Source organism: Neofelis nebulosa, chromosome 7, assembly GCF_028018385.1.
Source record: "Neofelis nebulosa isolate mNeoNeb1 chromosome 7, mNeoNeb1.pri, whole genome shotgun sequence".
In the NCBI taxonomy this organism is placed as follows: Eukaryota; Metazoa; Chordata; class Mammalia; order Carnivora; family Felidae; genus Neofelis; species Neofelis nebulosa.
Window position 1 is genome coordinate 54,783,396 of NC_080788.1, and position 27,298 is coordinate 54,810,693.

Below are 27,298 nucleotides of genomic sequence, written 5' to 3' on the forward strand. Positions count from 1 at the left end.
AACAAAATGATGAATAGGACAAGTATCCTACCCACCTGGAACTCATTTTCTCATCCAGGGAATAAAGAAATGGATGAATAGGTCCAACAGAAAACTATAATAGAAGTTAACATGAGAACATGGGAAAAGGAGAAATGTGTGAGGATCTGGCTTGGTAAATCTCAAGTGAGCCTATGAATATTTTCAAAATTCAGTGGAGGTCTGAAGGTGTGAAGTCTTGCTACCTGCGGGGATTTAGGGGCTAGCTTGTATAAAGGTGTGAGTCAGTAGAGGACTAGGAGAAAAACTGAAACTGAACACTTTGCAACTGATCTGAAGAGTAGTTGAATTTGAAATCTCTTTTCAATTTCTAAAATTCCATTTAAAATCAACTCATTTAGAAACACTTTAAAAACCACATGGCATTGGTGTGTGTGGGCATCTTAACAGTAGTATGTATAGCAAGACATGTCTTGTAGAAAAGGTGTCATGCCACTATGACGATGAGGCCTGTGCTGTTTCCCAGCCCCACCCGCATGTGTGCGCCCTGGTGTGCTAGCAATCTGGGGACTGGCTGTGAGGGTGACATGGATATGGAACTGGGAACGGTAGGGACTGTTGTCTTTATCATTCCCTGTCTTTCTCTAGAAGGTCCTGATTAGCAACAGGTTTAACTGAAAAATCTTTTGGCTTTTTTTCTTCGCCCTGTTTTCCCAAAGACAATATGCTGCAAATGAGGCAACTGAAAATAAAACAACATATTTGGGAGAGACACTAGTCTACAGAAAATGAGAATTTTTAAATAGGGGACATTTTTGCAATGATGCTTCTTTCCCCCAGTTGAAATCATGTAGTTGGCTCCAGGCTTCAAAGCCGTGCATTGGGTGATACAGCTTTAGTAGCCCCTACACCTATTAGATAAACACTTCCAGTCTGTCACTGAAAGCCATCTGAGATCTTCCCACCTCTGCCATCTCTCTCTTATGTTGCTTCAGTGGAATTGAAAGATCCACGGTGAAATGGAGCCAATAGTAATAAAAACTCAGGAGCCTGCCAGATTTCAGAATAGCAGGCATGAGTTTAGAGGCCCTTTCTTGGGAGGCCCGACCCCCAGTCGCTTGTCTGTCCAGTCCTGACAGGAATGAGGCTCACACACACATCCTCTGACACACCAGTCTAGAGTCTTTGAATTCTCATTCATTTAACAAGAAAAGGGGCGCCTGGGTGGCGCAGTCGGTTAAACGTCCGACTTCAGCCAGGTCACGATCTCGCGGTCCGTGAGTTCGAGCCCCGCGTCGGGCTCTGGGCTGATGGCTCAGAGCCTGGAGCCTGTTTCCGATTCTGTGTCTCCCTCTCTCTCTGCCCCTCCCCCGTTCATGCTCTGTCTCTCTCTGTCCCAAAAATAAATAAAAAACGTTGAAAAAAAAAATTAAAAAAAAAAAAAAAAGAATAAACTGAGGGCCAGTTGAGGGCCAAGTGCGCTCCAAGGATACCAGAATGAACCAGAGGGATGCAGTTCCTACCCTTAGGGAACTTACAGTTTGGAAATGATTTTATTTTCATAAATGTGAAACTGATGTTGAATAACTCCATAGTCACTTTTGATGGAAAATTAGAATTTTTCCACAAGACTTTTTTTGAATTAAATTTGTCATGGATGAGCCACATCTTTGGGGCCAACCCTGTCTAATCCCAATATGATTCATAAGTACTTCAGTACTCCTTTCCCGCACCTCTCAATAGATTGCTTTGAAGTAAGCCACTCTGCAGCTGAAAACATCGATCAAATGTAAACAGATTGTGCTTTCTTAGACACAGTGTTGACTTTTAAAAACACCAGTTTAATTTCTTAATGAAGTGACATGTGCTCTTTCTTGACTACGTTGGCTTGTCTCTGGGGGCCTGGTGAATTTTATCCAAGATCTTGTTCTCTGAAGATAGCTCCAAGAGATTCCCATCAATGTCCCATCCTGGTAGGTGGGCTGGGGCAGATGTGCAAGCCAATCCAGCTGTGGTGTGCAAAGCTCCAAGGGGCTGGGGGTAGGACCATTGATTGCCTGTTGGATGGTGGTAGCCTTAGGACATCTCAGATGGATGTTGATGTGATACAGGCTGGTTTGTACTTGGTTTGTGGACTTTCCCCTGGTTAATTTCAGTGCCTGCCTCTGTTGTGGTTGCTTTGGGACACATGGGGAAAGAATCTGCTTGGGAAGGACTACACTCCTTTCACTTGCCTTGCTGGGTGGACTTTCTTTGGGGAAACAGCTGGGACACAGAACAAAAAGTGTCTGTTTTGTTGAAATCTAGAATCTTTACTCAGTCAGGGAATGTTACAGATATTGAGTCCAGCCCCTCCTTTTACAGAGGAGGAGCCTGAGCCCTGCAAGATCTGAGGATCAGTGGTGTGTAAGGCTGGGACTGGACTCCACATCTTCTGACTCTCTCTTCAGTGTTCTCTCTACTCTGTTTGATAAGTGGGCTAATTGTCATAGACTTGGAAGAGAGAATGGCCATAAACTCTTTCCTTCAAAAAATGTTTTCATCCAACCCCTAGTCAGGCAAGTTGTTTGCTTTATTTGATATCTAAAGGAGAAATATCTAACAACACTCAGTACAATGTGACTATGAAGAGAAAATCCGCTCTTATTGAGAGAGAGAGCTCATGTCTTGAGTGGTGTCTCCCAGAGCTTAGGCCCTTAGAAAGGGCAGACTGCCTTCTGGAATCATCTGGAAGCTTGAGGTAATTTTTTTTTCTTTTGCCAGCAAACACTTCTACCAAACTGCCTCTGAGAGAGAATTTAAATATAATCTATCCTGGTGAGATTTCCAACAAAGTGTCTGGATCAGGGGAGTTTGGATAAAGGCCAGAGAAAACTCTAAACTGAATCATGGACCCTTTTTTAACAACATGCATTATCCCAATCTGGTATCAAAGCCTGCATGGCTTTCATGGAATCCACTGTGGGCCTGTCTACACCACTTATATGAGTAACTTATTTTAAAACCACCCTATACCTCAGGATTTTTAAGAAAGATGAACCATCCCCCACCAGGGACAGAACCAAAAAATAAAAACTACCCCACTATTGGTTGAAGTCCTATTTAGGAAATTCACGTCTGCAACTATGCAACTACTGGCACCGGTACTCAAGGGGTGATACTATCTGATGATGATTTATCATTGTCAGTGAGATACAGAGCTGTGTATGTTTTTTTTTTATTCTGCTGTGATATGGAAACAATTATCTTGTCAAATCAAGAAAAACTTTCGTTCTGTCAAACAATATAAGAAAACTCAAAAAATTTGAAAGTGAAATTTTAGAGTGTGACTAATCTCCAGGCTTTGATGACTTCATGGTTGTGGTTACCTGTGAGTCCATCTCAACCTGGCATGGTGGTTCCTTTCCCCTTTGCCTTCCAGATGTGCTCTGTGGAAAACCTGGGGAGGGGTGGGTGCTTAGGCTGGGGCCATTCTTCCTGGCTCCCGCTAGTGGGTTTCTGTTAATTACACAAATCAGTAACAGATGTGCTGAGACTGAGCACCTCATACTTATTCCTCAATGTGTTTTCTTTAAATGAAAAATATTTTTTAAGGCCAAAAAGAAAAATATCATTATATAGTTTTCCTCTACAACACACAGCAAAAGGCAGAGGGGAGGTACATGGTAGTCTATCCTGTCATTTGAACAAGGAGCTAAGCCAATGGTCTCAGAGTGGAAAGCCCTTGGTAGGTGTTTAAGAGCCATATTAAGGTATATTTAAATGTGGTTTTCTATAAATCACAGATTGTGTATTCCTCAAGCTGTTAGATTGTAATTTGTAGCTGGAGTATTTTTACTCTATATAAAATGGTTGATAAGGTTGATAAATTGCTTCCACAAAGAAGGGAGCAAGGAGAAGCTTTCCTTAAGGAAAACAGGAAAGTTGGAAAAATGGAGAACTCTTCTCTCCCTTTTTTTTTTTTTTCTGATCTGTGAAGAGACACATGTTTCCAAACAGACTAGTGGTATCTCACAGGAGCATGGCTTTTATCTCTTATTCAGAGTATTGGACATGGGAAAAGAAAATTTGGAAGTAGAGGGGGGGTATGGCTGCCCCTAGGAGTCCAAGAGCCCTAGGACAGATACTTTTACACAGAACTTTTGTTTATAATTTGAGTCACCCAAAATCAGAGTGCTGCTGCCATTTGACTGGTCTAGTCTCAGACCAGAATGCTTCCCACATCAGAGGCTCCAAAGTAGCCATTTTCCCTCCTTTCTCTACCTCCTCCATCTCTTGGGGGCATCTGGGCAACCTATGTGTGTGAGCATGTGTGTTTGAGATGGAGGTGGTGGAGATAAGTGGTAGAGGGCTTGAACATATCTCGAAGGGGAGAAGCCCGGATGAGTTCCATGTGGGTTGTCATCTGGGCTAGTGTGTTCCACCCAGCTAGTCCTAGTCACCAGAGGGGGACTTAAAAACTTTCTGAGGTTATCTAAGGACCTTAAGGAGAAGAGGAACATATTTACTAAGATAACTATTTAAGTAGTTAGAGATCTGTTACAAGGAGCGGAAGAAGTCTATTGTAGAAGAAATACTGCTTGTGACTTTAATTTTTGTGGCGGCCCTAAAGCGTAAACTGTGTTAAGCCAGTGCACATCACCCAGGAAGGTGTTGTTTTGTTTTGTTTTAATTTTTTTTTTAATGTTTGTTTATTTTTGAGACAGAGTGTGAGCAGGGAAAGGGCAGAGAGAGAGGGAGACACAGAATCTGAAGTAGGCTCCAGGCTCCAAAGCTGTCAGAATGGAGCCTGATGCAGGGTCAAACTCATGAACCGTGAGATCATGACCTGAGCTGAAGTCACATGCCCAACCAACTGAGCCACCCAGCACCCCTGGAAGGTGTTTTTATTTTTTTTTTAGGTGAATGACTCAGGTTAACACATTTTGGTAGAGCCTGCAGCAAAACTAGAGCTGAAGAGTGATTGATATAATTAAGTTTTCATAAGGAAGATGCTTATCAAGATAATTCATTTCCTTTAAATCTTGTCCTAATTTTCTATTGATTTCATTAATATAGTAGTTTATTATAAAAATAAATGTGGCTGTAGCAATAAAGAATTGTATTTTCATAATTATAATTAGTGGAGAAATACACTTTTTTCTTTATTCATTAAACCTACCACTCAAAGTTTGGAACCTTGAATGCTCCTCCCTCCTTCCCTTCTCCTTTCCTCCTCTTCCTCCCTTTCTCCTCCCCTCCCTCCTTTCCATATATGATAAAGGTGTTCACTAACTGAGCACTCTCTGTCAGGTGCTGCTGTACTGGCATTTGTTCATTTGGTTGAATATTAAAGGCCTCCCTCAAATCCCCACTTTATAACTTAGGAACCTAAGACTCAGAGAGACTGAGTATGTTACTGAAGGACACACAGTTCTGTTGTCTGATTCCACTGCCCTTACACTTAACACACCAGCATCCTTGTGTTGCATGTTCTCCACGTGCCAGGCACTGATGTAGGTTCTTGGGCCCCCACAGATGAATAAATCCTATAACATGCTCCCAAGGAGCTTTCAGCCTAGTGGGATGGGACTAGAAATCAGTGCATAGGACCTCCTGTGTGGCTCAGTTGGTTGAGCATCAAACTCTTGATTTTGGCTCAGGTCATAATCCCAAGGTCGTGGGATCAAGCCCCACATCACTCAGTGTGGAGCCTGCTTAGGATTCTCTCTCTCTCTCTCTCTCTCTCTCTCTCTCTCTCTCTCTCTCTCTCTCTCCCCTTCTCCCTCTGCCCCTCTCCCCCACTTATACATGCCCTCTATCTCACATAAATAATTGCAAGTTGAATTATGAAGCAGCGAGGTGTGTGTCATGGGACCACCAAGGAGTGTCCTGGAACCCAAGCCTAGAGGGTAGGAGTGGGCAGGGCTCAGAAAGGCTCTCTGGAAGATCTGTTCCTGGGCCAACCCTTCCAGATCAATCATAGTGAAGCAGTTGATGGATAAGAAGATGGGCATCCTAGGAGGGAGGACATCAGGAGGAAAGTCACAGAGGTAAAGGGCTGGGCAGAAACACAAGCTATGTGTAATGGTTAAGTCAGTGGGATTTGGGGCTTAAATTGATGTGTTGGAGAGAAGGAGAAATAGCAGATTTTTGGCTGGGGCTCTGGGATGAATGTAGCAGTGTCAGAAACAGATATAGGGAACATAGGAAGAGGGCCTGGTTAAGGTGGTGTGAGAATGAGTTCAGGTCTGGACATACTGAGTTTGAGGAGCTGTGCCACATCCTTGGGTCAACATTTAGTGGCAAGTTAAATATGTAATGTTTACAAAAAGTTGTAAAGTAATTAACTCAGCAAATATTTATAGAGCACCTACCATTGACAATGTTCTAGGCACTGGAGTTACAGATGTAAAGTCTCTATTGCATGGAGATTATATCCTAGTGCAATAAAGACAGATAATAAAGAAGTAAATCAGTAAGAAAATTTCAGAATTGTCATTGAAAAAAGAATGGGGTCATGTAAAAAGTCTCATGGAGTCCAACCTGAGTGTTCAGAGGAAACTTTCATATGGATACTCTGGGGTTAAAGTATTCCAGGCAAAGGGCATAGCAAGTGCGAATCTCCTGAGGTAGGCAGGAATGAACCCAGTCCTAGAGAAAGGTAATCAGTGAAGCTGAGGCTGAGGGAGGGGAGGGGGTGTGGTGAGTGAGGCTGAAGAGGAAGGCAGCCATGGGATCAGGAAATGCTTTAGGCGTCTGGGAAGAGTCTGGATTCCATCTCATGTGAAATGGGAAGTCATTGGAGGGTTTGGGCCTGGGTAAATGCTAACGTTATCATTTGAGATGACAAAAACCAGCATACAAATTGTATTTCTTTTATACTCTCAACCAAATAAAGCAGTGTGAGGAACCGGCCTTTAAGGAAACTTGCCAAAGGATACCATGGATAGAGAGAAGTGGCTTCATGTGGTGGTCAGTGTTGTGAAGGCTGAAGTCAGAGTCCCAGGGTAGGAACATGGTCCTGACACTTGCTCTGCCAGCAGTTCTCAAACCTTTGTGATCTGAGGGCTGGATCTATCGATATTCATCATATTAGAAATGAAAAAGGAGAAAACATTTAAACATTCCTATTAATTCATTAAAAAAATGAACCTATGACATGTTTACCTAAATGACATATATTAATGAAAAAAAAAAGATTGTATTTTCCAAAACAAAAAACAAGTTAGTGAGAAGAATCATTTTTTATACTTCGTTTCTTACTATTGGCACTGCAGGAGGCAGCTGGGTTCTCATATCTGCTTCTGTGTTCAGTTGGTTATGATATCACAAGTCATGTACACTCATGGGAGAATGACAGTGAAAATGAAATATACATAACTGCTTAGTATCATTGTGAAAATAGTCCTGACATGTGGATCTCCTAAAAGTTTCCTAGGCTACACTTTGAAAATCTTTGTGTTGGGGGATGACGTTGGACAGTCTCCTAACCTTGATGAGCCTTAGTTTCCCCATCTTTAAATTGAGGTCTGCTAATAGTACCAATCCCATAGGGTCATTGTGAGGACTTAATGAGTCAGTATATGTTGAGCGTTTAAAACAGTGCCTGGTACATAGCAGGTGCTCAGTAAGTATCAGCTAATTTTATTTTTGTTACTGTGATTCTGAGTGGCAGTAAAAAATCTTCCAAGAAATTGCAAAAACTCATTTAAATTTTATTTTCACTGGCCCTTCTCTTCCTGTCCTCTCTTGTTCCAATTGTTAAATGAGGTTTCAAATCTGATTACCAGCTTGCAAATGCCACTGCCAAATAACTATAGGTTTTAATGCTAACCTGTTTGTAGTAATGATGGCACTTTGTGCCATAATTTCCCAGATTCTTTCTTTCTTCGTAATACCTGAAATCATCTCTTCTCAGCTAGTGGAAGCTGAATGGTGGAGGAGGTGGAGGAAGAGGTGATTTTACAGCATCAGTTTCTGCCTGGGGCTATAAGACTTCAGTTTGACTGCTTCTCCCCTCTTATATTTTCCACTGTAATCATAACATGAATTGATATATCAGGGAATGAAATTCAGATGTCATCATCAAATAGTTGATTTGTGTCAGGGTTTTTGTTTTGTTGTTGTTGTTGTTGTTGTTTGTTTGTTTCTTGATAGGGGCAAGCAAAATTGTCAATCTTGGTTTCACAATGGAATTACCTGGGAAATTTTTTAAAACTACCAATGCCTAGATCATCCCACCCCCTCAAAGACAGTGACTGAACTGGCCTGGGGTGTGATATGGGCATCAGGATTTTTAAAATCCTCCCAGTGTCCAAAGTATCACCAGGTAATGACTAAAACAAAAGGCCACATATTTCCTTTTTTATTGTAAAATATAATGAATCCACAGAGTGTGTAATACTCAAATGACAGCTTAACAAATTGTTGTAGGATGAACACCCATGTAGCCATCATCCACTTCAAGAAACAGAACTTTGCCAAACCTCCAAGGCTCCCCTTGCTTTTTCTCAGTTATGCTCTTTTTTCAACTCTTTAGAGATAACCATTACCTTGACGTTTTATCATCACTTTGTTGCTTTGTTTTAAAATTTTCCCATATGAGCATGAATCCTTAACACAGAGTAGACTGACACATTTTTGAATTTTATTAATATGGAACTGTACTTTGGCTGGCTTCTTTTGCTCAACCTTCTATATTTTTAAAATTCATTTGTATTTTTTTAAGCTTATTTATTTATTTTGAGAGAGAGAGAGAGAGTGCGCGTGCGCACCAGAGAGATTCCTAAGCAGGCTCCATATTGTCAGCATGGAGCCTGACATAGGGCTCAAACCCACAGACTGTGAGATTATGACCTGAGCTGAAACCAAGTGCTGACGCTTAACCAACTGAGCCATCCAGGTGCCCCTTGTGGTGCGTGTGTGTGTGTGTGTGTGTGTGTGTGTGTGTGTGAGATGTAGGTGTAGTTCCTTGCTTTTCATTATTCTATAGTATTCCATTATATCAATATACCACAATGTCTTTATCCATTCCACTCCTGATGAATGTTTTGGTTGTTTCTGGTTTGGGGCTATTATGACCCATGCTGCTATGAGCATTTTCTTGTGTCTCCTGGTACATGAAGGCAGATATTCTGAACGTGTATCTAGAAGTAGAATTGTTGCTTATCCGAAGAAAGTGAAGAGAGGCCAAGCAACAGTTCTGGTGGACTTTCAGGGTAGATAGGAGTTGGTGTGTGGGACCCTGTTAACATTCCCACTCTGGACTGGGTGCCTGGAAGTGTGTACTGCTCTGAGCCACAGGCCCTGGGAGTGTTGATGGCCTGTCTATAGGAGGCAGCTGAGAAGCTCATGATCATTTGTTTCTGGTTGTTGCCTAGGACTAGAAGGACAAGTTTCATGCCCATCAAGGGTAGAGATCTTCATGAAACACATTGCACTCTGGGCTGGGACCCAAGAGAAGCCTCTTGGCAGTAGGGTCACAGGCTGCACTATGACAGGACAGCTGGCTGGTCCCCCAAACATCAAGCCTTCTAGCCTCAGCATCTGCTAGAAGGAAGCAAACAGTCTCTGGAGAAAGAGAACATTTTCCTAGACCTTAAAGTAGTTCTTAAGTGCTGATTCTCTCCCTGATCTTAACAGGCAATTTCCTTCTGTATTGTTAGTTCATTGATGCTTTGATAGAGATGTGCTTTGCTTTCTTTTTTCTCAACTTTTTTTCATTATCTTCAGTGGGCAGTTTGTTATAAATCAATTGTATGGCACATGCCCTCATCCTATACGAACACCGTAAACCCAGGCTTGTTTCGGAGACCTCTACTAAAATACCCTGAGGGCTTCCAGGGAATGATGATGAGCTAGCTCTTCCATTCTTTTCTCATGGTTGTCTGAAGCTCTGGGCTACTGCCCTGCCATTCTGCAGGTTTTCTTTTGCCACATTGAGTCTGTGATCCTCTAGATGGCTGTTGGTGTTCTGTGTTACTTTGCTCCAAGCATGGACATAGGCTGGGGTATGCTAGAACTGGTCCATATTGGTTCATAAAGATAATTGTTTAGTTTTGAGAAATTATGTGAGCCAGTGTTCAAACACAGCTATTACTAAAAATTGAATTCTATAAACTTAACAGAGGACCATGGGGGAAGGGAAGGGGAAAAAAAGAGTTTCAGAGAGGGAGCCAAACCTAAGAGACTCTTGAATGCAGAGAACAAACTGAGGGTTGATGGGAGGAGTGGGGGAGGTGGGAAATGGGTGATGGGTGTTGAGGAGGGCACTGTTGGGATGAGCACTGGGTGTTATAAGCCGCAAATCACAGGAATCTACACTCCAAACCAAGAGCAAACTGTATACACTGTATGTTAGCTAACTTGATAGTAAATTTTAAAAATAAACAAATAAATAATATTGAAACTAAGTTTATCAATCCTCAAAACTCATCACTTTCTAATTATTTTACCATGTTTTACTATTTATGCAGCTGAGGTTATTTATGTCTATCGGATATATATGATGGAAGTGATATCGCTGCATAAAGAGCCATGGGAGAAATAATTACACCATGGAAATTGGTAAATGCTCCACATTGGGCCTTTTTTTTTTTAAAGAGCCTGTTGTTAAATACTTAATATATTTACTGGACATAGGACACCTTTTCAAATCCTTACAGCAGAGTTCAGACAGACTCAAAGAATACAGTTTAACAGGACTCAAAGGATTATGAAAGTAAATGATCAATTAGAGAACTTAATAACTGGTAATTAGAAGTGGCCATTCTGAGTCATAACCCTATTCTTGTTGATAGCAGTCCCCAATGATGCTGTCTCATCTAAATCCTGTATTGGCTATTTATTGGTGGTAGAATTCAACTTTTCTGCCTATTTTTGACCTACCCTCAAAAAGAATGATGTTGAACAGATCTTTCCTACATGGATTCCAGGGCTCAACTCTGAGACACGCAAAGAATAAAACAGTTTCTTTCCTCTCTCATCTACCCCACTCCTCGTTTTCTCTTTTCTGTTCTCATTTTTCTTCCTGCCCTGACATTGAACTCTCTCCAAGATGATTGACAGCAGGAATGTCCATGTTCCTTACTTCTTCCCACAGGGCTAACCTTGCTCAGAAAACAGTAATCAATATATTTCAGTGTCTGGTTTATTCAGTGTTGAATAAAGCCACCTGTGGAACTTCAGCAAAATAGTCCAGGTTGAGATTTGGCCTTTGAAAATTGGCCTTCATTTCTCCTTCTCTTGAATAAATATACACCCATCTCAAGAATAAACAATGACGCTAAGATAGGGTAGTCCAAATCCATATTTAGCAGTAAAGAAACCAAAATATTCTCTCTTTGGTATAATCTACACACACAGGACATAACTTAATGGATTGCCTTATTTACATAACTATATGGAAACTACCTTCAGGTCCTCTGTCCAGAACATTGCATTTAAGATTCCTCATTGCTTTCTGAACTCCCCTAAGAAGAACATGTACTTTAGAATATATTCAAAACTCAGCACTTCTCTCTGCTGGTCACCTGACTTCCCTCTTTCATCTGGCTTCTACAGTAGTCTCCTAAATGGTTTCTCAGCTTCCACCACTGCCCCTCTTCAGTCTCTTCTTAGCACAGCATCCGGAGTGCTTCTGTTAAAATATAAATTAGATCAGGTTGTCCCTTTGCTCAAAATTCTCTAATGTCTTCCCATTTCACTTAGGGAATAAGCCATAGTTACCTACATAGGATCCAACTCCTTCTTTCTTTGACATCCATTATTCTCCCTATAGGTCACTCACTCTTCTCTATCCAATTGGACTGCCTTGCTGTCCTCTGAACAGATGCTATCTTTCCTTGGGGATTTCTCATGGGATCTACTTGTAGTATGAAATGCTCCTGTCCCAGAAAGCTGCATAATTCGATCCCTTATTTCATTCAGATCTTTTCTCAGTGTCACTTCTTAGTGACATTTTTGCTAGTCACCTTATTACAATTACAACCCTCCCTATCTACCTTTCCTATCTGCCCTTCTTCCCTAGTATTTATCACTTGTATATATGTATATATAACTTGTTTATTGCTTGTTTTCTGCCACCCTTAGAATGCAAATTTTATGAAGAATTTGTGTCTGATTATAGCATGTTGAATTACCGTTGCCTAAAACCTAGCACCTGGCACAAAATAGATTTTTGATAAATATTGAGTGAATGGATGGATGAATGTATGATAGAGTGGTAGAACAGACATTGGTTAGGAGCTGGAGACCTAGGTTTTGGTTTTGCCTTTTCCAGTGATAAGCTCTACAATACTTACTACATTTTGTTTCTACATGTCTGTGTAGTTCTCAACAAAATGGGAATATAACAACAGTTTCACATGCCTCACCAATTTTTAGTGAGGCTCATGCAAGGAAGTACTCTGTACAAGTGTATGGGGTATTTTATTTGTCTAACTTGTTTATACCCAGTATACTGTGCAGCTAGCTCCATGCCCACTTTATTTTAAACCACTCCCAAGAAAAAAACTCTCCATTTGAACACAGGGTAGGGCTGACACATTCATTTCTGCATCTCCCTCTGAATATTTTAGTGGGTCCTTTACTTATCACTTAGATCAGATCATTAGATTTACTCTAAAAGCCATTGAGGGGGCACCTGGGTGGCTCAGTCGGGTGAGCGTCCGACTTCAGCTCAGGTCATGATCTCACGGTTCATGAGTTTGAGCCCCACGTCCAGCTCTGTGCTCATAGCTCAGAGCCTGTTTCAGATTCTGTGTCTCCCTCTCACGCTCTGTCTCTTTCTCTCAAAAATAAATAAATGTTAAAAAAAATTTTTTTTAAATAAAAGCCATTGAGAACCTGAAGAATTCAATAGCTCCCCACAGGGCCAGGGCCTTCTATGTGTCTAGTGGTATCTTGGGTGTTCTGCATATGTGATCTCCTTTCATCTACATGGTAGCTGTGCAAGGAGAGCGTGGCTTTATTTTAAAGATGAAGAAGTTGAAGTTTAGAGGGATCTAGTATCCTACTGAGACAGCAGGGATGATAAGAGACAGAGTCAGGGGAGAACTCATGTCTGTCTGTTGCTAATATCAAACTCTCATGCATCTCAGGAGATTGAGATATTTAATCCAAGAGCCTAAAAGTGAATATTCTTCTGTGAATGGTGTTTCTCACTGACATGTTATTTCTTTTTAGACCGTTTACGACCAGTGGTTCATTACCCTTTTTAACATTGTTTACACATCACTTCCTGTTTTAGCCATGGGGATTTTTGACCAGGTATGTATTTTTTTCTGTCTTTATAACTTATTTTACTCTTTTGATGCTTTTTAGTTGTTTCTAGATTCTAAGCAGAAAACACAAGTCATGGAAAGTCCTAGAATTTCAGTTGTTTGAATACATGTTGCATGGATCAGAAACCCTTCCAGATCCCCCACATCTCCCAAACAGTCCTCTGATCAAAGTTTGGCTACTCTTTTCTTTGAGACTCACACCCCACATTATTGCTTTAAAGGCTCTGAGACATCCTACATGAAATGGCCTCTAATTTTATGTTGCTCCAGCATTTCCCAGGTTTATAGGACTTTACTTCCATTTATTTATTTTTCATATAGCACCTATTAATATGCCTCAGAACTAGTGCCTTGTGGTTCACATGCTGAGAAATGCTACATTAGCCTCCGAATGCAGAGAACCACATAGTGATAGAAAATCATGGAACCCGCTGGATTGCAGACGGCCAGAATCTGTGGTGAGATTTCCTTGGCCAGCACAGCCCAGAACAGGAACTAGAGGCCAGTGGAATACCCTGCCAATGGGAGAGGAAGACATGAAGCCCCACAGCCATGGAAAGAAGGGACATAGTCTTTTTTTCTAGCTCAAATTGCTTGAGAGGAGAGGGAATCAATTACAAAAATGGTGGATCCTTGTCATACTCATTGCCTTGGAAGGTACTTCCTGGAAGGGAGAAGTCTGGCTGCCTATGAGGAAGTGGAAGGCTAGCCAGAGGAGTTTCCATGGCACAATTAGAATGTATTATTTAAAAAAAAATTATTTTGGAAGTATATTTGAAGAGACCAGATTTTCTCCAGGCTGCTGTTAGACCCGTTTGCTAGGCCTCATTTTTCTGGCTCAAAGCTGTCTATTTCAAAATATAAATTGTCACATTGTGAGCTCACTCCACCCTCCTATTCTGTGCCTTTGTAGTTAGTTGTCTCACTTCTTGTATGTAAAAATGGCAGTTTGTGAACAACATATTTTGTGGAATTCTATAAAAACATAATGAACTCCTAAAGACCTTAGATGTAAAGGATTAAGCACATTCATTTCCAAGTGCCTGTGTTTACAAGCGTTTCTTTTCCCAGTGCTTTGTAGCTGCCCAGAATGTGGAATAAAATAATAAAAATAAAGCAGTTTCTGGGAAAAGATGGTTATTGTGCAATTCTAAAAAAAAATATAATAAGGCCCCTTATTGCCATCAAGTTAAGTGTCTGCCCCTCTCCTTTCTTACTTTGTCAACTTTGGCCCCTACATAGATCACAGGATAATGAAATGTTATACTGTAAGGCCTCCGTGATCACCTATGATCTGCTCATTTTATAAGGAGGAAACCAAGGCTCAAGTCGCTGCCCTAAAGCCAGACAGCCGGTGTGTGACAGAACTCAGCCTAGTGCCAGGCCACCTGAGTCTGAGATTGCTATGCTATTATCATTATATAACATTATTTTATTTGTTATTATTTATAGAAGCATCAGTTTTGGGTTTTTTTTTTTTATTACTTATGGTGTGGCAGTAACACTGCTGAATACATGAATTTAATCATGACAGTGGTCCTGTGAGGGAGGTGCTATTGTTTGCATGTCTGGAGATCAGGAAACTGAGGCTCAGACAGGTTAATAATGGGTGTAAGATTATATACCTGCTAAGCAGCAGAACTAGGGTTTGAACTCAGGGTTTTCTGGTTTCAAAGCCTCTGAATGTCATTTCACCAGTCCCTGGACTAGAGAAGGAAGTACTAGCAGCATTTCAAAATGGGACCTCATAAAGAGAATATGTCAGTATTCATCATAGAACCCCATTCAACAAGGCTGGGGCCATCCCACAAGCAGGGATGGGAACCTGGTCTGCCCCCAGAGTTCATGCCTATGTTGCTCCCATTTTGGGTGCTTCTCCTCTACTCATGGTCCTCTGATGTCCCCGGTGGTCAGGCCTTGCCATCCTTTTTGGTTTGGGCATTTGGCTTTAGTGCTCACTGGTCATCAGCATTACTTTGGAGCTGGTTGGAAATGCTGTCTCAGACCCTACCCCCAACCTATTGAATCATCATTTGCTCCCCAGATGATTTATGTGCATATTAAGTTTGAGAAGCACTGTTTTAATTTCTCCCAAGATACTTTTGGGGCCACACATACCTTCTCATTCTGTCTACATTATTTCTGTCAAACAGCCGGTGTTGGAATCCTCACTGTGTAGAACACTCAGCTCTTCAGGCTCAGCTTCCTCCCCACCCCCCCACCTTCCCCCAATCCCCCTTTCCCTGTTCTGCTCTTCCTCCTGTCACACAGTTGGGGACTCAGATTGGCCAGGTCCTACTCTGCAGCTCTCTGCTGCCATCTCCTGGTCACTACCACTCACTGACTTGGCAATTAACCCCTGAGCCCCATTGGCTGCAAGAGCATTCTGGGAGTGAGTGTGGCTGTAGGAAAGCAGAGAAAAGAAACTTTAGTCTGAAGCTGAGGATCTAGGTGCAAATCAAGTTCTGGCTATGCTATAAGAGCTATATGATCTCTCATGACTCTCGGAGACTCAAATTCCTCTTGTGTAAAATAGGGATCATTTTATTATCTTCTGCATTATTGTGGGAATGAAAACAAGCTAATTAATAGTGTTTATTAGGGTATGCTTAGACTTGTACTTGCCATTTCCTGAGATGGTGAATTCAGGGCCTCTCTGACTTCTCAAGCCTCCTCCACTGAAGTAACACTTTATTGACAGGATGTGGATGACCAGAACAGCATGGACTATCCCCAGCTCTATGAACCTGGACAGCTCAATCTGCTGTTTAACAAGCGTAAATTTTTTATCTGCATGGCACATGGCATCTACACCTCATTGGCCCTTTTCTTCATACCCTATGGAGCCTTTTACAATGTGGCCGGAGATGATGGGCAGCATGTTGCTGACTACCAGTCTTTTGCAGTTACAATGGCTACATCGTTGGTCATTGTGGTCAGTGTGCAGGTAACCCTGTTGCTGAAAATAACTTGATGGCTTTACAACTTTTAAAATCCATTTTCATTATTGACTCGTTTCGTCTACTTGTTGGGGGGGAAAAATAATTCTAAAGGAATCCCAGAGTTTCTTTTTAACTATGCATCTTGAGATGAAAACAGAAAGCTGTAACATAAATAACCAGATGTGGGAGATTAGCATTAGGTGTCTATAATCTCTGTGTTAGTAAAGACCTCACAATTAATCACTTCTTAGGGCTGAGCATTGTATGTATGCACACATGATTATACTACTGCTTCCTTCTTGTGTTTGAAAAAGGAAAGTTTTCCAACAATAACAGAGAGAAACTTTCCCATGATTTCTATAAGGCTTAATAACTTCCAGGTTTTAAAGTGAAATTTAAAATTTATTTGGCAATACATATCTGTGAAATTATTTGAGAGGTTCAGTGTTATATTTTGGCATATCTGAACCTAAACTCAGAGAAGCTCTTCTGGTAGGGATGATTTTTAATAATCCATTAACTTTCACTGGGCATCTTGAGTTTGTCTATTTCCTTTTTAATGCAAATGGTGGACAATACCATTCACTATTGAGTTAGAGTTCACAGAAGTTCTCCTATTCATTAAAATCTGTACCTCTGGGTGGATACAGCAAGCAATGTGACCTGTTGTATTTTTTGTTTTTTTAAGGAGCAAATATCAGTCAAGGACTTGGTTTTTAGAGTTTAAATTGCCTTTGGGCAGTCCTTTGTCTATCCTATAAACAATCTTTTTTTTTTTTTTTTTTTTTTTTACAAATCTTAGCTGCTCATTTTCAACAAAGAATCTCATTAAACCCCAGACTTTCTCTTCACAACTTAAAAATAAACATTTATTATGTTAAATGAACCAAATGCAAACATATTGCTTTTAAAGGATCTCTCTGCCATTCCTTGGTCCAAGTGAGTATCATGAAATCTATACCAAAGCAATCTAACACTTGACATCTTGAGAGTTCAAAATTCAGAGACAGGTAGTATCCAAAAGCAGAACCAGATTTCTCCACTCAAAAGGAGTTCTGTTTGTCTCACAACTAAATAAAGCATGCGGTTGCTTTGCAAATCTTCCGTGTCTAGGTCAGTTCTGTGGTAGAGAGGGAAATAATGGAGTGATTTGGAAGCATCTGACATGGTTAAGACATTCATCATGACAGTCCATTACTGGGGCAAGTGTATATCACCTCACAAGGAGCTGTTGCTCCATTGTTTCTTATAGCTCTTGCTACCGTACTGGACACTCCAACCTGTTTTGTTGTATTTTGATCACCGAGCAGGCTATGTGTATACTTTTATGTTTCCAGCCTAGAGACTTAGGTGATCTACTCCTTGCCATGAAGGCACATTTCCAGTTCTCTGGATTCTCCTTCTGATGGGGAGGACAGTTGTGGAACATCTTTTTAGTGGTAACAGCTTATTCACCAGGTCAGGCTTGTTACTTGGTGCTCCAAAAGATGATTTTAAAGGTAGTAACTGAGATAAAAGGCCAGTATCTAAAGTAAAAAGCAAATGAGAAATATTCTTCAAACCGTCATTAACATTATCTGCTATATAAGTAAGGATAAAAAAATTACCTGGAAAATTCACTGTAGATATGATAGGCATTGCATGTTTAGTGAAATTGTTTTTCATAATGAATTCTACAATTTTTGGTTAATGTTATCTTTTTAATTAAATAAAGCCTTTTGATAGTTGTACATATCTTTTTCTTTTTCCTTTTGCCCCTCCATAGTTTATTTTCTTATATGCTATTATAGCAATGTGTTTTTATATTAACTTTAGATTTAGAAGCTCTTTTCCCTGTAAAATTCATAGTTTCTGTTGGGTATCACAGTTACCTTTCTCCTTTTTCACAAATTTGGAGGCCACGGAAACAATTATATTTTAAAAACTTTTTATTCACAAAAAAGAATTTTATGTTCTATCTTTTGGAGTTTTAAAAATAAATTATTCAAAATTACTTACCTTTGATATCAGGGCTTTATAAAAATGATACCCTTGCTTCCTCAGAGGGGCTTCTTCCTTAGGACTCAAAGTAACCACTGGGCCCTCATTCAAGATGTTATGGGTGGGGCTATCCAGGTCTTTTTGATTCAGGCCTGTGGGCCAATTGTCTCTCCAAGATTCATTTTCTGCCTTCTGGCTCCTCAAGAGTAACCATGGTCTAACCCACCTAGCCTTTAATGTTAACATTGCCATCTTATATAACCATTGAGCAATTGTTAAAACTATGAAATTAGCATTGGTACTACTAACTGAACTACAGACTTGATTCAGATTTCTTCAGTTTTTCCATTAACAACCTTTTTCTGTTTCAGTATCCTACACTGCATTTAGTTGTAATGTCTCCTTAGTCTCCTATAACCTCTGACTTTATACAGTCTTGCTTTGTCTTTCATGGCCTTGATACTTTTTTTTTTAAGGTTTAATTATTTTTGAGAGAGAGAGACAGAGCTTGAGGGGGGGGGGCAGGGGGGCGGATAGAGAGAGAGAGAGGGAGACACAGGATCCAAAGCAGGCTCCAGTCTTTGAGCTGTCGGCACAGAGCCTGACTTGGGGCTTGAACTCACTAACCGTGGGATCATGACCTGAGCTGAAGTCAGACATTTAACTGACTGAGCCACCCAGGTGTCCCTCATGGCCTTGATACTTCTGGATACTAGTGATCAGGTATTTTGTAGAATTTTTCTGGATTTGTCCGATCCTTTCTTTGGGATAGATGGAGATTGTGGATTTGGGGTAAGATTCACAAAGAGGTGCTGTGCCCTTCTTGTCATATCCTATCAGGGAGCATGTGATATCAGCATGACTTATTACCGGTGATGGTGAACTCATTTACTTATATGGATGATGTTCTTCAGGTTTCTCCATTCTAAACTATGTTTCCCTTTTCATACTCTGTTCATTAGAAGTGAGTCACTAAATCTAGCCCAATATATTCAAGTGGAGGAGAATTAAGCTCCATTTCTTAGCAGAGTTTCAAATAATTGGTGGTCATATGTCAAAACCATAACAGTATAATTTAAGGCAAAATTGATACAAAAACTGGGGCCCATGATTTGCCCAGGATACACAGTGACTGCATTGCAGGTTTAGGACTAGGATCCACTAGACTTATTTCCTGAATCAAATATTTATTTATTTTACTTTCAGTAAAGGCATTTGTGAATGAACCATGAAAAACATGGGGCAAGCATTTCCTACAACACAATTATTACTGGGCTTATAGGGTAGTTAGGCACACTTGGGAAACACACCCAGAGTTGTACTTCTAAAGATGAGGTGCTGGATTTCACCACTTGGTGGCTGTGCCTCTTCGCCACGTACAAGTTGAAGTCCTCTAGATCTTACCGCATACTCCTATCCCATAGGTTTCTCCTGTACCTGATTTCTCCCTGCCCTCACCCATACCCCCTGCTGAGTGCTGGAAGGTCCTGAAACAGCCAGGAGACTGAGGACAGACAAGAGAAGAACGTAGGAGATATCCAGGCTGGAGGTGGAGGTTTGGAAGCAGAGTAGGTATGAGTGAGAATGGATACCAGTTTCCAATTTCTGGCATGCTTTGTTTACTGCTGTAGTGCCAGACGAAAATAAGTATTTGTGGAATAGATATAAGGGCAGAAAGATAAGAGAAAGAAAGAATAAAGTTGAGTAAAGGAAGTGAGAATAATTTGGTTGAAGTATCCAACTGTCCCTCCTGTCTTAGTTACATACATGCCCTTCTTACCCCAGATGGCCAAAGCAGGCCTGTCCTTGGTGGAAGCCTTCCAAAACCCGTGTCATCATCACACAGTGATAGGAGTGGTATCATGCGTTATACTTAATCCTCTCAGTGCCACTATGCAGGAGGTATTATTTATTGTCCCCTTTTACAGATGGAGCTCAGAGAAGTTAAGCAACTTGCCTGAAGTCACAAAGTGAGTCCTAGATCCAGGATTGGAAACCAGACCTCTCTGACTCCAGTGTTGTCTGGAGCAAAGTCTTTTATTCTACAGTAAGACTGGTTAAAATGCAAATTTTAATTTTCAGGAAGTATAAGAACAAAGATTAGAGTGAGTATAAGGACGATGTCAAATACTTTGTTGTCTATATAGGAGGAGGAGAAGAAGGAGGGAAAGAAGGAAGAGAAAGAAAATAAAATAAAAGAAAGGCAAGCAAGCAGTCCTAAAGCTAGAAGCATTGGCATTTGGTGAAAAGATAATATCTGGAAGAACAGAGAGGAGAGGCTAGAGTTACTGAAAGCAAACTTGGTCCACCTGCCTGTGTCAGGGCTTCTGATTTTCAGAGTAACAACTCCCATTAATTGAGCATTTATCATGCAAATGATTTATTTCTCAGATAATCCCATTATCTCATCTAATCCTCTTTTCAGGTCTCTGAAATGGATACAATTACTATAGGTAAGAAAATAGACTTGCTGGTGTGCCTGGGTGTCTCAGTTGGTTAAGTGTCTGACTTAATTTCGGTTCAGGTCGTGATCTCGCAGTTCATGAGTTTGAGCCCCGCATCAGGCTCTGCACCGACAATGTGGAACCTGCTTGGGATTCTCTCTCTCTCTCTCTCTCTCTCTCTCTCTCTCTCTCTCTCTCTCTCTCTCTCCCCCCCCCTCTTTGCCCCTCCCCTGCTCACTCACTCTCAAAAATAAACTTTTTAAAAAGTTATATATTAAAAAATATATAGACTTGCCACAGTTCAAGTCACACGGAGAGTGGCAGGCCAAGATTTGAACACAGATCTTCTGATCTCAGGGCCCAGCTCCAAATCCAAGTGGACCTCCCTTCTTTATAGGGATAAGTGGAAGCTGTGGGCCTCCCCAAAGGCATAGTAGCTACAGGGAACTCACTGTCAACCCTATCCTCCATGAGGAGATACCTAGGACACCAGTATCACCCTTGAATAAAGTGGGAGAGAAACTCAATAGATGATAAACACACAGATCCTCTTTCAACATCAAAATTTCAACTTGAGGAATGGGTAGATTCTCAATTACTGTCATTTTAGTGTTCACTCATTTTTTTTTTTTAATTCAAGTTAATTAACATAGAGTATAGTCTTGACTTCAGGAATAGATCCCAGTGATTCATCTCTTACATATGACACCCAGTGCTCCTCCCAAAAAGTGCCCTCCTTAATGCCCCTCACTCATGCAATACACTCACTTTTATTTCTCAGAAGCCTTGAAAATGCCTGTTTTACCATAGAATTCTCAGACCTGGGTGCATAAATGTTTATAACCATGAAACCTCTGCAATTTTGGCTTCAATCAGAAACTGCTGTCTCTGATATATAGAATAATAAGTTTCAGGAGTTTTGTGAATAAGCTCACTTTGACAGCAGCATTAATATCCTTTCCTTGCTGTCTAAGCTTAACTTGTCATTGGCATAACAACCCTCATGAAATATCCATGGTCTATAATTATAGTTATAAATCTTATGTGTCCTGCTGATGCTATTGGCCAAACTTTAGGAGACATTTTTTTTTTTTTTTTTTAAATATCAGGGTTGTTGTGTTTTGTGGGTTTCTTTTTTCTTTCTTTTTTTTTTTTTTTGGTTATTTGAATTATAAAATACTTCTTTTAACATTTGAAACACTATAGAAGTGTTTAAAATAAAATGAACCACCTTCTCCTTCTTCCCCATATTCCCCCGTTAACTACTATTATGATTACCATAGCTTAACTCCTTCCATATTTTTTTCTTTGATTTGGGACACACACATATGTATTCAAGACAAAAGGAGCATAGCTATGCATATTATTCTGTAATATGCTTTTCTTAACAAGACATTCTGAACAGCTTTCCAACCCAACATATTCAGATCTACGTTACTCTTTTTCAGAGCTGCACAGAATTTCACAATATATATATAACATATATAATAATATATATAATTATCTATAATCATTATCAATCCTCTATTGATAGACATTCAGGATGTTTCTTTTGTTGTTGCTGTTATTAAAGCAATGCTACAATGCATATACTAGTATATACATTTTATGTACTGACAGATAAATTCCTAGAAATGAAATTTCTGGAGTCAGAATTCCTAACAACCTAATCAGATGAAGAATGGTCTTTTGTTGTTTGCATTGATAGATCAGAGAGTATGTACATTTTAAATTTCATTAATATTGTTATATTACTTTCCAAAAAGGATCATAGTTGCAGACAACAGACACTTCTTCAGTTTAACTAAAAAAGAGTTATTAAAAGCAGTTAGGTAGCTCCAGACTCTTCAAGAGGGTAAGGGAACCAGGGAGAGCCACAGCTAGGCCTGTCACCTTTGGGAACAGTACGCAACCATATGACTGCACTATTGTAGTGTAAATTCCATAACTACCTCTTAACAGCTTGGCCCTTATCACACTGGGGACTGGATGCCAGGTCAGCCACAGATTTCCAGAGAACCACCATGCTTATCAAATAGTGAGACAAGTGTATTAAAGTTTTCCCTTGTGGTTATGATTCTTATCAGGTTCTTGTGTTTCAAGGAGATTTAACCTTATATAATTTGAGGCTATATTATTTGCCATATAATGGCTCTTGATTGTTATTTGTTCTCTGTAGCTTTTATCTTTTATGATAAAATGTTCTTATTTAAATTTCATTTTTTATATTAGTTTTACTTCTATTGCTTTTTTTAGTCCTGATATGTAATGTAGGCCCATCCCTTCCTTTTCAACATTTTTTTCTCTCATTCTGTTGTTTTTGTCCTTTGATAAGGGAGTTAAACTACTCATTTTTATTGTTACTACCCTATATTTTATCTTGCTCCTTTCATGTTATTTTATGATTACTTTTAATACTTTTTTATTTCCACTTTTTCCTTTTCATGCTTTGTGATCTTTAAATATCTTATTTGTCATAAATAATTTATAAGTGTTACTATTTGTATTCCCATCTTACTCGTGAGTTCTCCCTATTTTTGTAGTCGTTTAAGTCTCTATTTCCATACTGAGATACCAAAATGAAATAACTAAATCCTTCACCAAACGTTTCACTATCCTGTCTACACCTTCCCTCATCTGCTTCCAAATTAAACAATTTTGGAAATGTATTATTATTTCTCTCTCCCTGCTCCTACTCCCCTCCCCAACTCTTGTGTTTGTTAATATTCTAGAGTTGTAATTTCATGGTGTTACTAAATTCTCCTTTAACATATGTTTTGACTGTTGTAATTTTTTTTCTTTATAGAGCCAACTATAAATGTACAAAAATCATCTCATCACCATTTTTATGCTCTTTGTCTTCCACTCTTTTGAAGTCTTTGTTCTCATTGAATTTTTATTTGCAGCAATTTCCTTGAGTAATTTTTTCAGAAAGCGTACAGAGATATTATACTTTTGAGCTCAAAGCTTTCTTCTTTGGGGATGCCTGGGTGGCTCAGTCAGTTAAGCGTCCAACTTCGGCTCAGGTAGGTCATGATAATGCGGTTTGTGAGTTCGAGCCCCACATCTGGCTCTATGCTGACAGCTCAGAGCCTGGAGCCTGCTTCAGATTCTGTGTCTCCCTCTCTCTCTGCCCCTTCCCCGCTCACACTCATGTATGTGTCTCTCTCTCAAAAATAAACATTAAAAAATTAAAAAAAAAAAACTTTCTTTTTTTGTCCTTACATTTAAATAATATATTGGACAGGTGTGAGATTCTTGAGTCAGAGACTTTTGCTTTAGGAACTTTGTAAATGTTGTTCCACTATACCCAGTTTCAGATATTATGTCGATTCTCTTTCCTTTGTAAGTAATCTGGTCTCTATCTGCAAGTCTCTGTTCTTGTCTTTTGGCTTCACAAATGTCACTGGAATGTGACTTTTTTCATTAATCTTCCTAGGATTTAGAGTGCCCTCTCAATCTGAAAATCTTGTTTGTTCACAATACCAGAGCAATTTTCTTCTGTCATTTCTTTGATTGTTACTTCTCTCTCTCATACTTTTTTCTCTAAGATGCCATTATTTGTGTATTGGGCCCATAAGTCTCTCATCTATGGATTTTGCCATCCATGTCTCATATCTTTTTGCATATGGTTTCCATTTCTTCAAGTTTTTGCTCTCTGTTGTGAGATATTATTTCCATTTGTTTTTTCCAGAATATTAATTCAGTTCTCATCAGTGACTATTCTTATTTGGTTTCTCTATTGAATTTTTAAATTCAGGAATAATGCTTTTTTTCTTCCAGAATTCATTTTTTTTCCCCGTGATCTAATTGCATCCCCTTAAGAGTTCTCATTACATTTTTTTTTTATTATTATTATAGTGCTTGTCTGTCTTTTCCATTAGTTCTGCCTGAATAGGAGCCACCTGGTCTTTTTTTTTTTTTTTTTCTTTCTTTTCAGTTGAGTCCTCTTTAATTGGTTGTGATTTTTCTACTCATACCCACACAGGCCAAGCTGTTAGTATCTCTTGATGGTGATGAATTGACAGCTGGTGGAAGGTACAGTTGAGGATTTTGACCTAATGTGTTGGCAGCCAAATGAACTGGAAAACCATCATCTCTTTGTTAAGGATGAATGGCAAAGCTCTCTGTTCTTAGGCCTCTTACGGAAAGAAAAAGCTGTCCTTTTAAAACTCCTGCAGTTTATATCCAAGGCTGCCAACATCTTTTTAATGGGGCAAGATAAAAAACAGTAACCTTCAAGTGAGGGGAGGAAGTGTGTCTTCCTTTGCAGATGCAGAGAAGGATCTGTTTACTGTATAAGTAGGGCCCCCTCAGGAAAGTGAGAAATTAGTTGTTTTGCACCAGACTCCGCTAGAAATGCAAACCTTGGACTACTTGGGGCCTCTGAGATGCAAATAATGTTGCCAGAACCTATTTGTTTTTCTCTGAATCCTTGCTTCTGAATTTTATTATGTCAAAAGAGAATTAAAGATTTTCTTTCTTGGGGCACCTGGGTGGCTCAGTCGGTTAAGCGGCCGACTTCGGCTCAGGTCACGATCTCACGGTCGTGAGTTTGAGCCCCGCGTTGGGCTCTGTGCTGACTGCTCAGAGCCTGCAGCCTGTTTCAGATTCTGTGTCTCCCTCTCTCTCTGATCCTCCCCCGTTCATGCTCTGTCTCTCTCTGTCTCAAAAATAAATAAATGTTAAAAAAAATTTTTTTAAATAAAAAAAAATTTTCTTTATTATTTAAATAATTTAAGAAAAAAGACTATGAAAATGATTAAGAATATTGATATATAACAGATTATACCCATGTAAAATAGTTGTGAAAAAAATTTTTCAGTGTTTATTTATTTTGAGAGAGCACAAGCGGGGACTAGGCAGAAAGAGAGAAAGAGAGAGAGAAGGGCAGGGAGAGGGAGAGAGAGAGAGAGAGAGAGAGAGAGAGAAAATCCCAAGCAGGCTCCATATTGTCAGCACAGAGGCTGATGTGGCGCTGGAACTCACAAACGTGAGATCATGATCTGAGTCGAAATCAAGAGTTGGACACTCAACTAACTGAGCCACCCTGGCACCGCAGTCTTGTGAAAATCTATGTATGGATTATAAAATGTTGCACTTGCTCACTACTGCAAAAAATTTTTTTCCCAACAGAAACGCTTTAAGAGCAATTTGGAAAGTAACTTTGAAATTAGAAATCATTGTTTTCTTATTTCACACTTAAAAGAAGTTTAACATTTTATCTCCTGATTCTGATTCACCCTTGACAGATATAATGGCTTGCAGATATAAGTTCTGAAGTCAGTTGCCTACCAGAAATGTCAGGTCAGTTCCCAATGTTTTGCAGAAAGTAGGAGTGCCTGTGGTTGGCTGGTAGCTAGACAGGTGCAACTGTGTCTTCACAGAGCAGTCCTGGGGAACCATCACTCAGTAAAATGATACTCTTGTAATCCTCAAAGCCCTCCCCTTTGCATTCGACTTCATTTACAGATAGCCTTGGATACCAGTTACTGGACTATCATTAATCATGTCTTCATCTGGGGGAGCATTGCCACTTATTTCTCCATTTTATTTACAATGCACAGTAATGGCATCTTTGGCATCTTCCCAAACCAGTTTCCATTCGTTGGTAAGTGAGTCCTACTGTCTATGGGGGCTAGTGTCATGCTGTCATTTATTTTTCTGTGTTGGGTGGGATGTTTTCTGTGTTGGGTGGGATGAGGGATGACCAATAATCTTTTCTCTAGGAATGGATTGAGCCAGCCATCTAAAGGTTTTCAGGCTTGAGAAGAGCTCCAAGAGATTAGTTTCTGCTCTCCCTGCCAGATTGAGAAGAGTCACTACAATAGCTGCATATAGGTTTCCAACAGCCTAGATGCAACAGACTGTCCCTTTGCAAACAAGAAGCATAACACATATTTCAAGGTTATATGAGGGTCTGTAAAAAGGTCATGTATAATACAAAGAAGAGAAAGAAGTGTTAGGCTCTCCCTTTTATCCCACGTGATCACCAATTACACTGCCAAAGTTCACCTGTAGAACTCACTTGCATTTATTTAAGAAAGAAATGAGGTATAATTTAGAGCCATCTAAAAAAAAAGCTGCATGTTCGTCTATAAGTGGCACGTAGAGTGGGCTCTGTAGTTAGACATCCAGGGTTCAGTTGTCAGCTCCACTACTTGAATGCTGGATGACCTTGGGCAGATGCCTTTTCATGCCTTGATGTTTTAAATTCTAAACCAGGGATATTAATAGTTTCTATGTTCATAGGAAACGTGAGGGATACACGAGATACTGCATATAAAATGTTACCATGTGGCCTGGTACATAGTACTTTTTTAGTAAATGCTAACCATAATGATGGTGATGATGATGATTCAAGCAACTGTGTCTTGATTATTAGTTGGGAACACTGCAGAGTGATTTGAGCAGCAGATGGGTAGCCAAAGAACTCCAAAAATACCTTAACACCCTGTTCTATAATACTACAATGGTGTAAGCCACCATTGTATTCCCAGAGGGCCACTGAGCTTTATTCCACAAGGAGGCTATTAATATACTTTCTCAGAAGTTTTGAAATCTCTAATATGTGTAAGATAAGTTGGTAACAGTGATGTTTCTCAGTTCATCCCAGCAAACCGTGGAAAAGAGAGATGTATAGTGTCAGCCTTCTTGAGCTTTATCAGGCAGGACTGAGATTTTCATC

At 39.9% G+C, this 27,298-nt stretch overlaps 1 protein-coding gene across 21 annotated transcripts in view; it reads left to right on the plus strand.

Annotated features, from left to right (window-relative positions):
• Nucleotides 1-27,298, plus strand: part of ATP8B4 (ATPase phospholipid transporting 8B4 (putative)) — a 257,258-nt gene that overhangs the window by 225,203 nt on the left and 4,757 nt on the right. For 18 of the 21 annotated variants that reach the window (XM_058737764.1, XM_058737779.1, XM_058737777.1 and 15 more), the window contains 3 exons: nt 13,147-13,230; nt 15,946-16,191; nt 26,083-26,221. In XM_058737764.1, coding sequence (XP_058593747.1) covers nt 13,147-13,230; nt 15,946-16,191; nt 26,083-26,221 — 469 coding nt within the window. Of the gene's footprint in view, nt 1-13,146; nt 13,231-15,945; nt 16,192-20,591; nt 20,620-25,862; nt 25,918-26,082; nt 26,222-27,298 lie in introns of those variants that run through there. The other 3 variants (XR_009264158.1, XR_009264157.1, XM_058737783.1) reach the window with 2 other exon arrangements.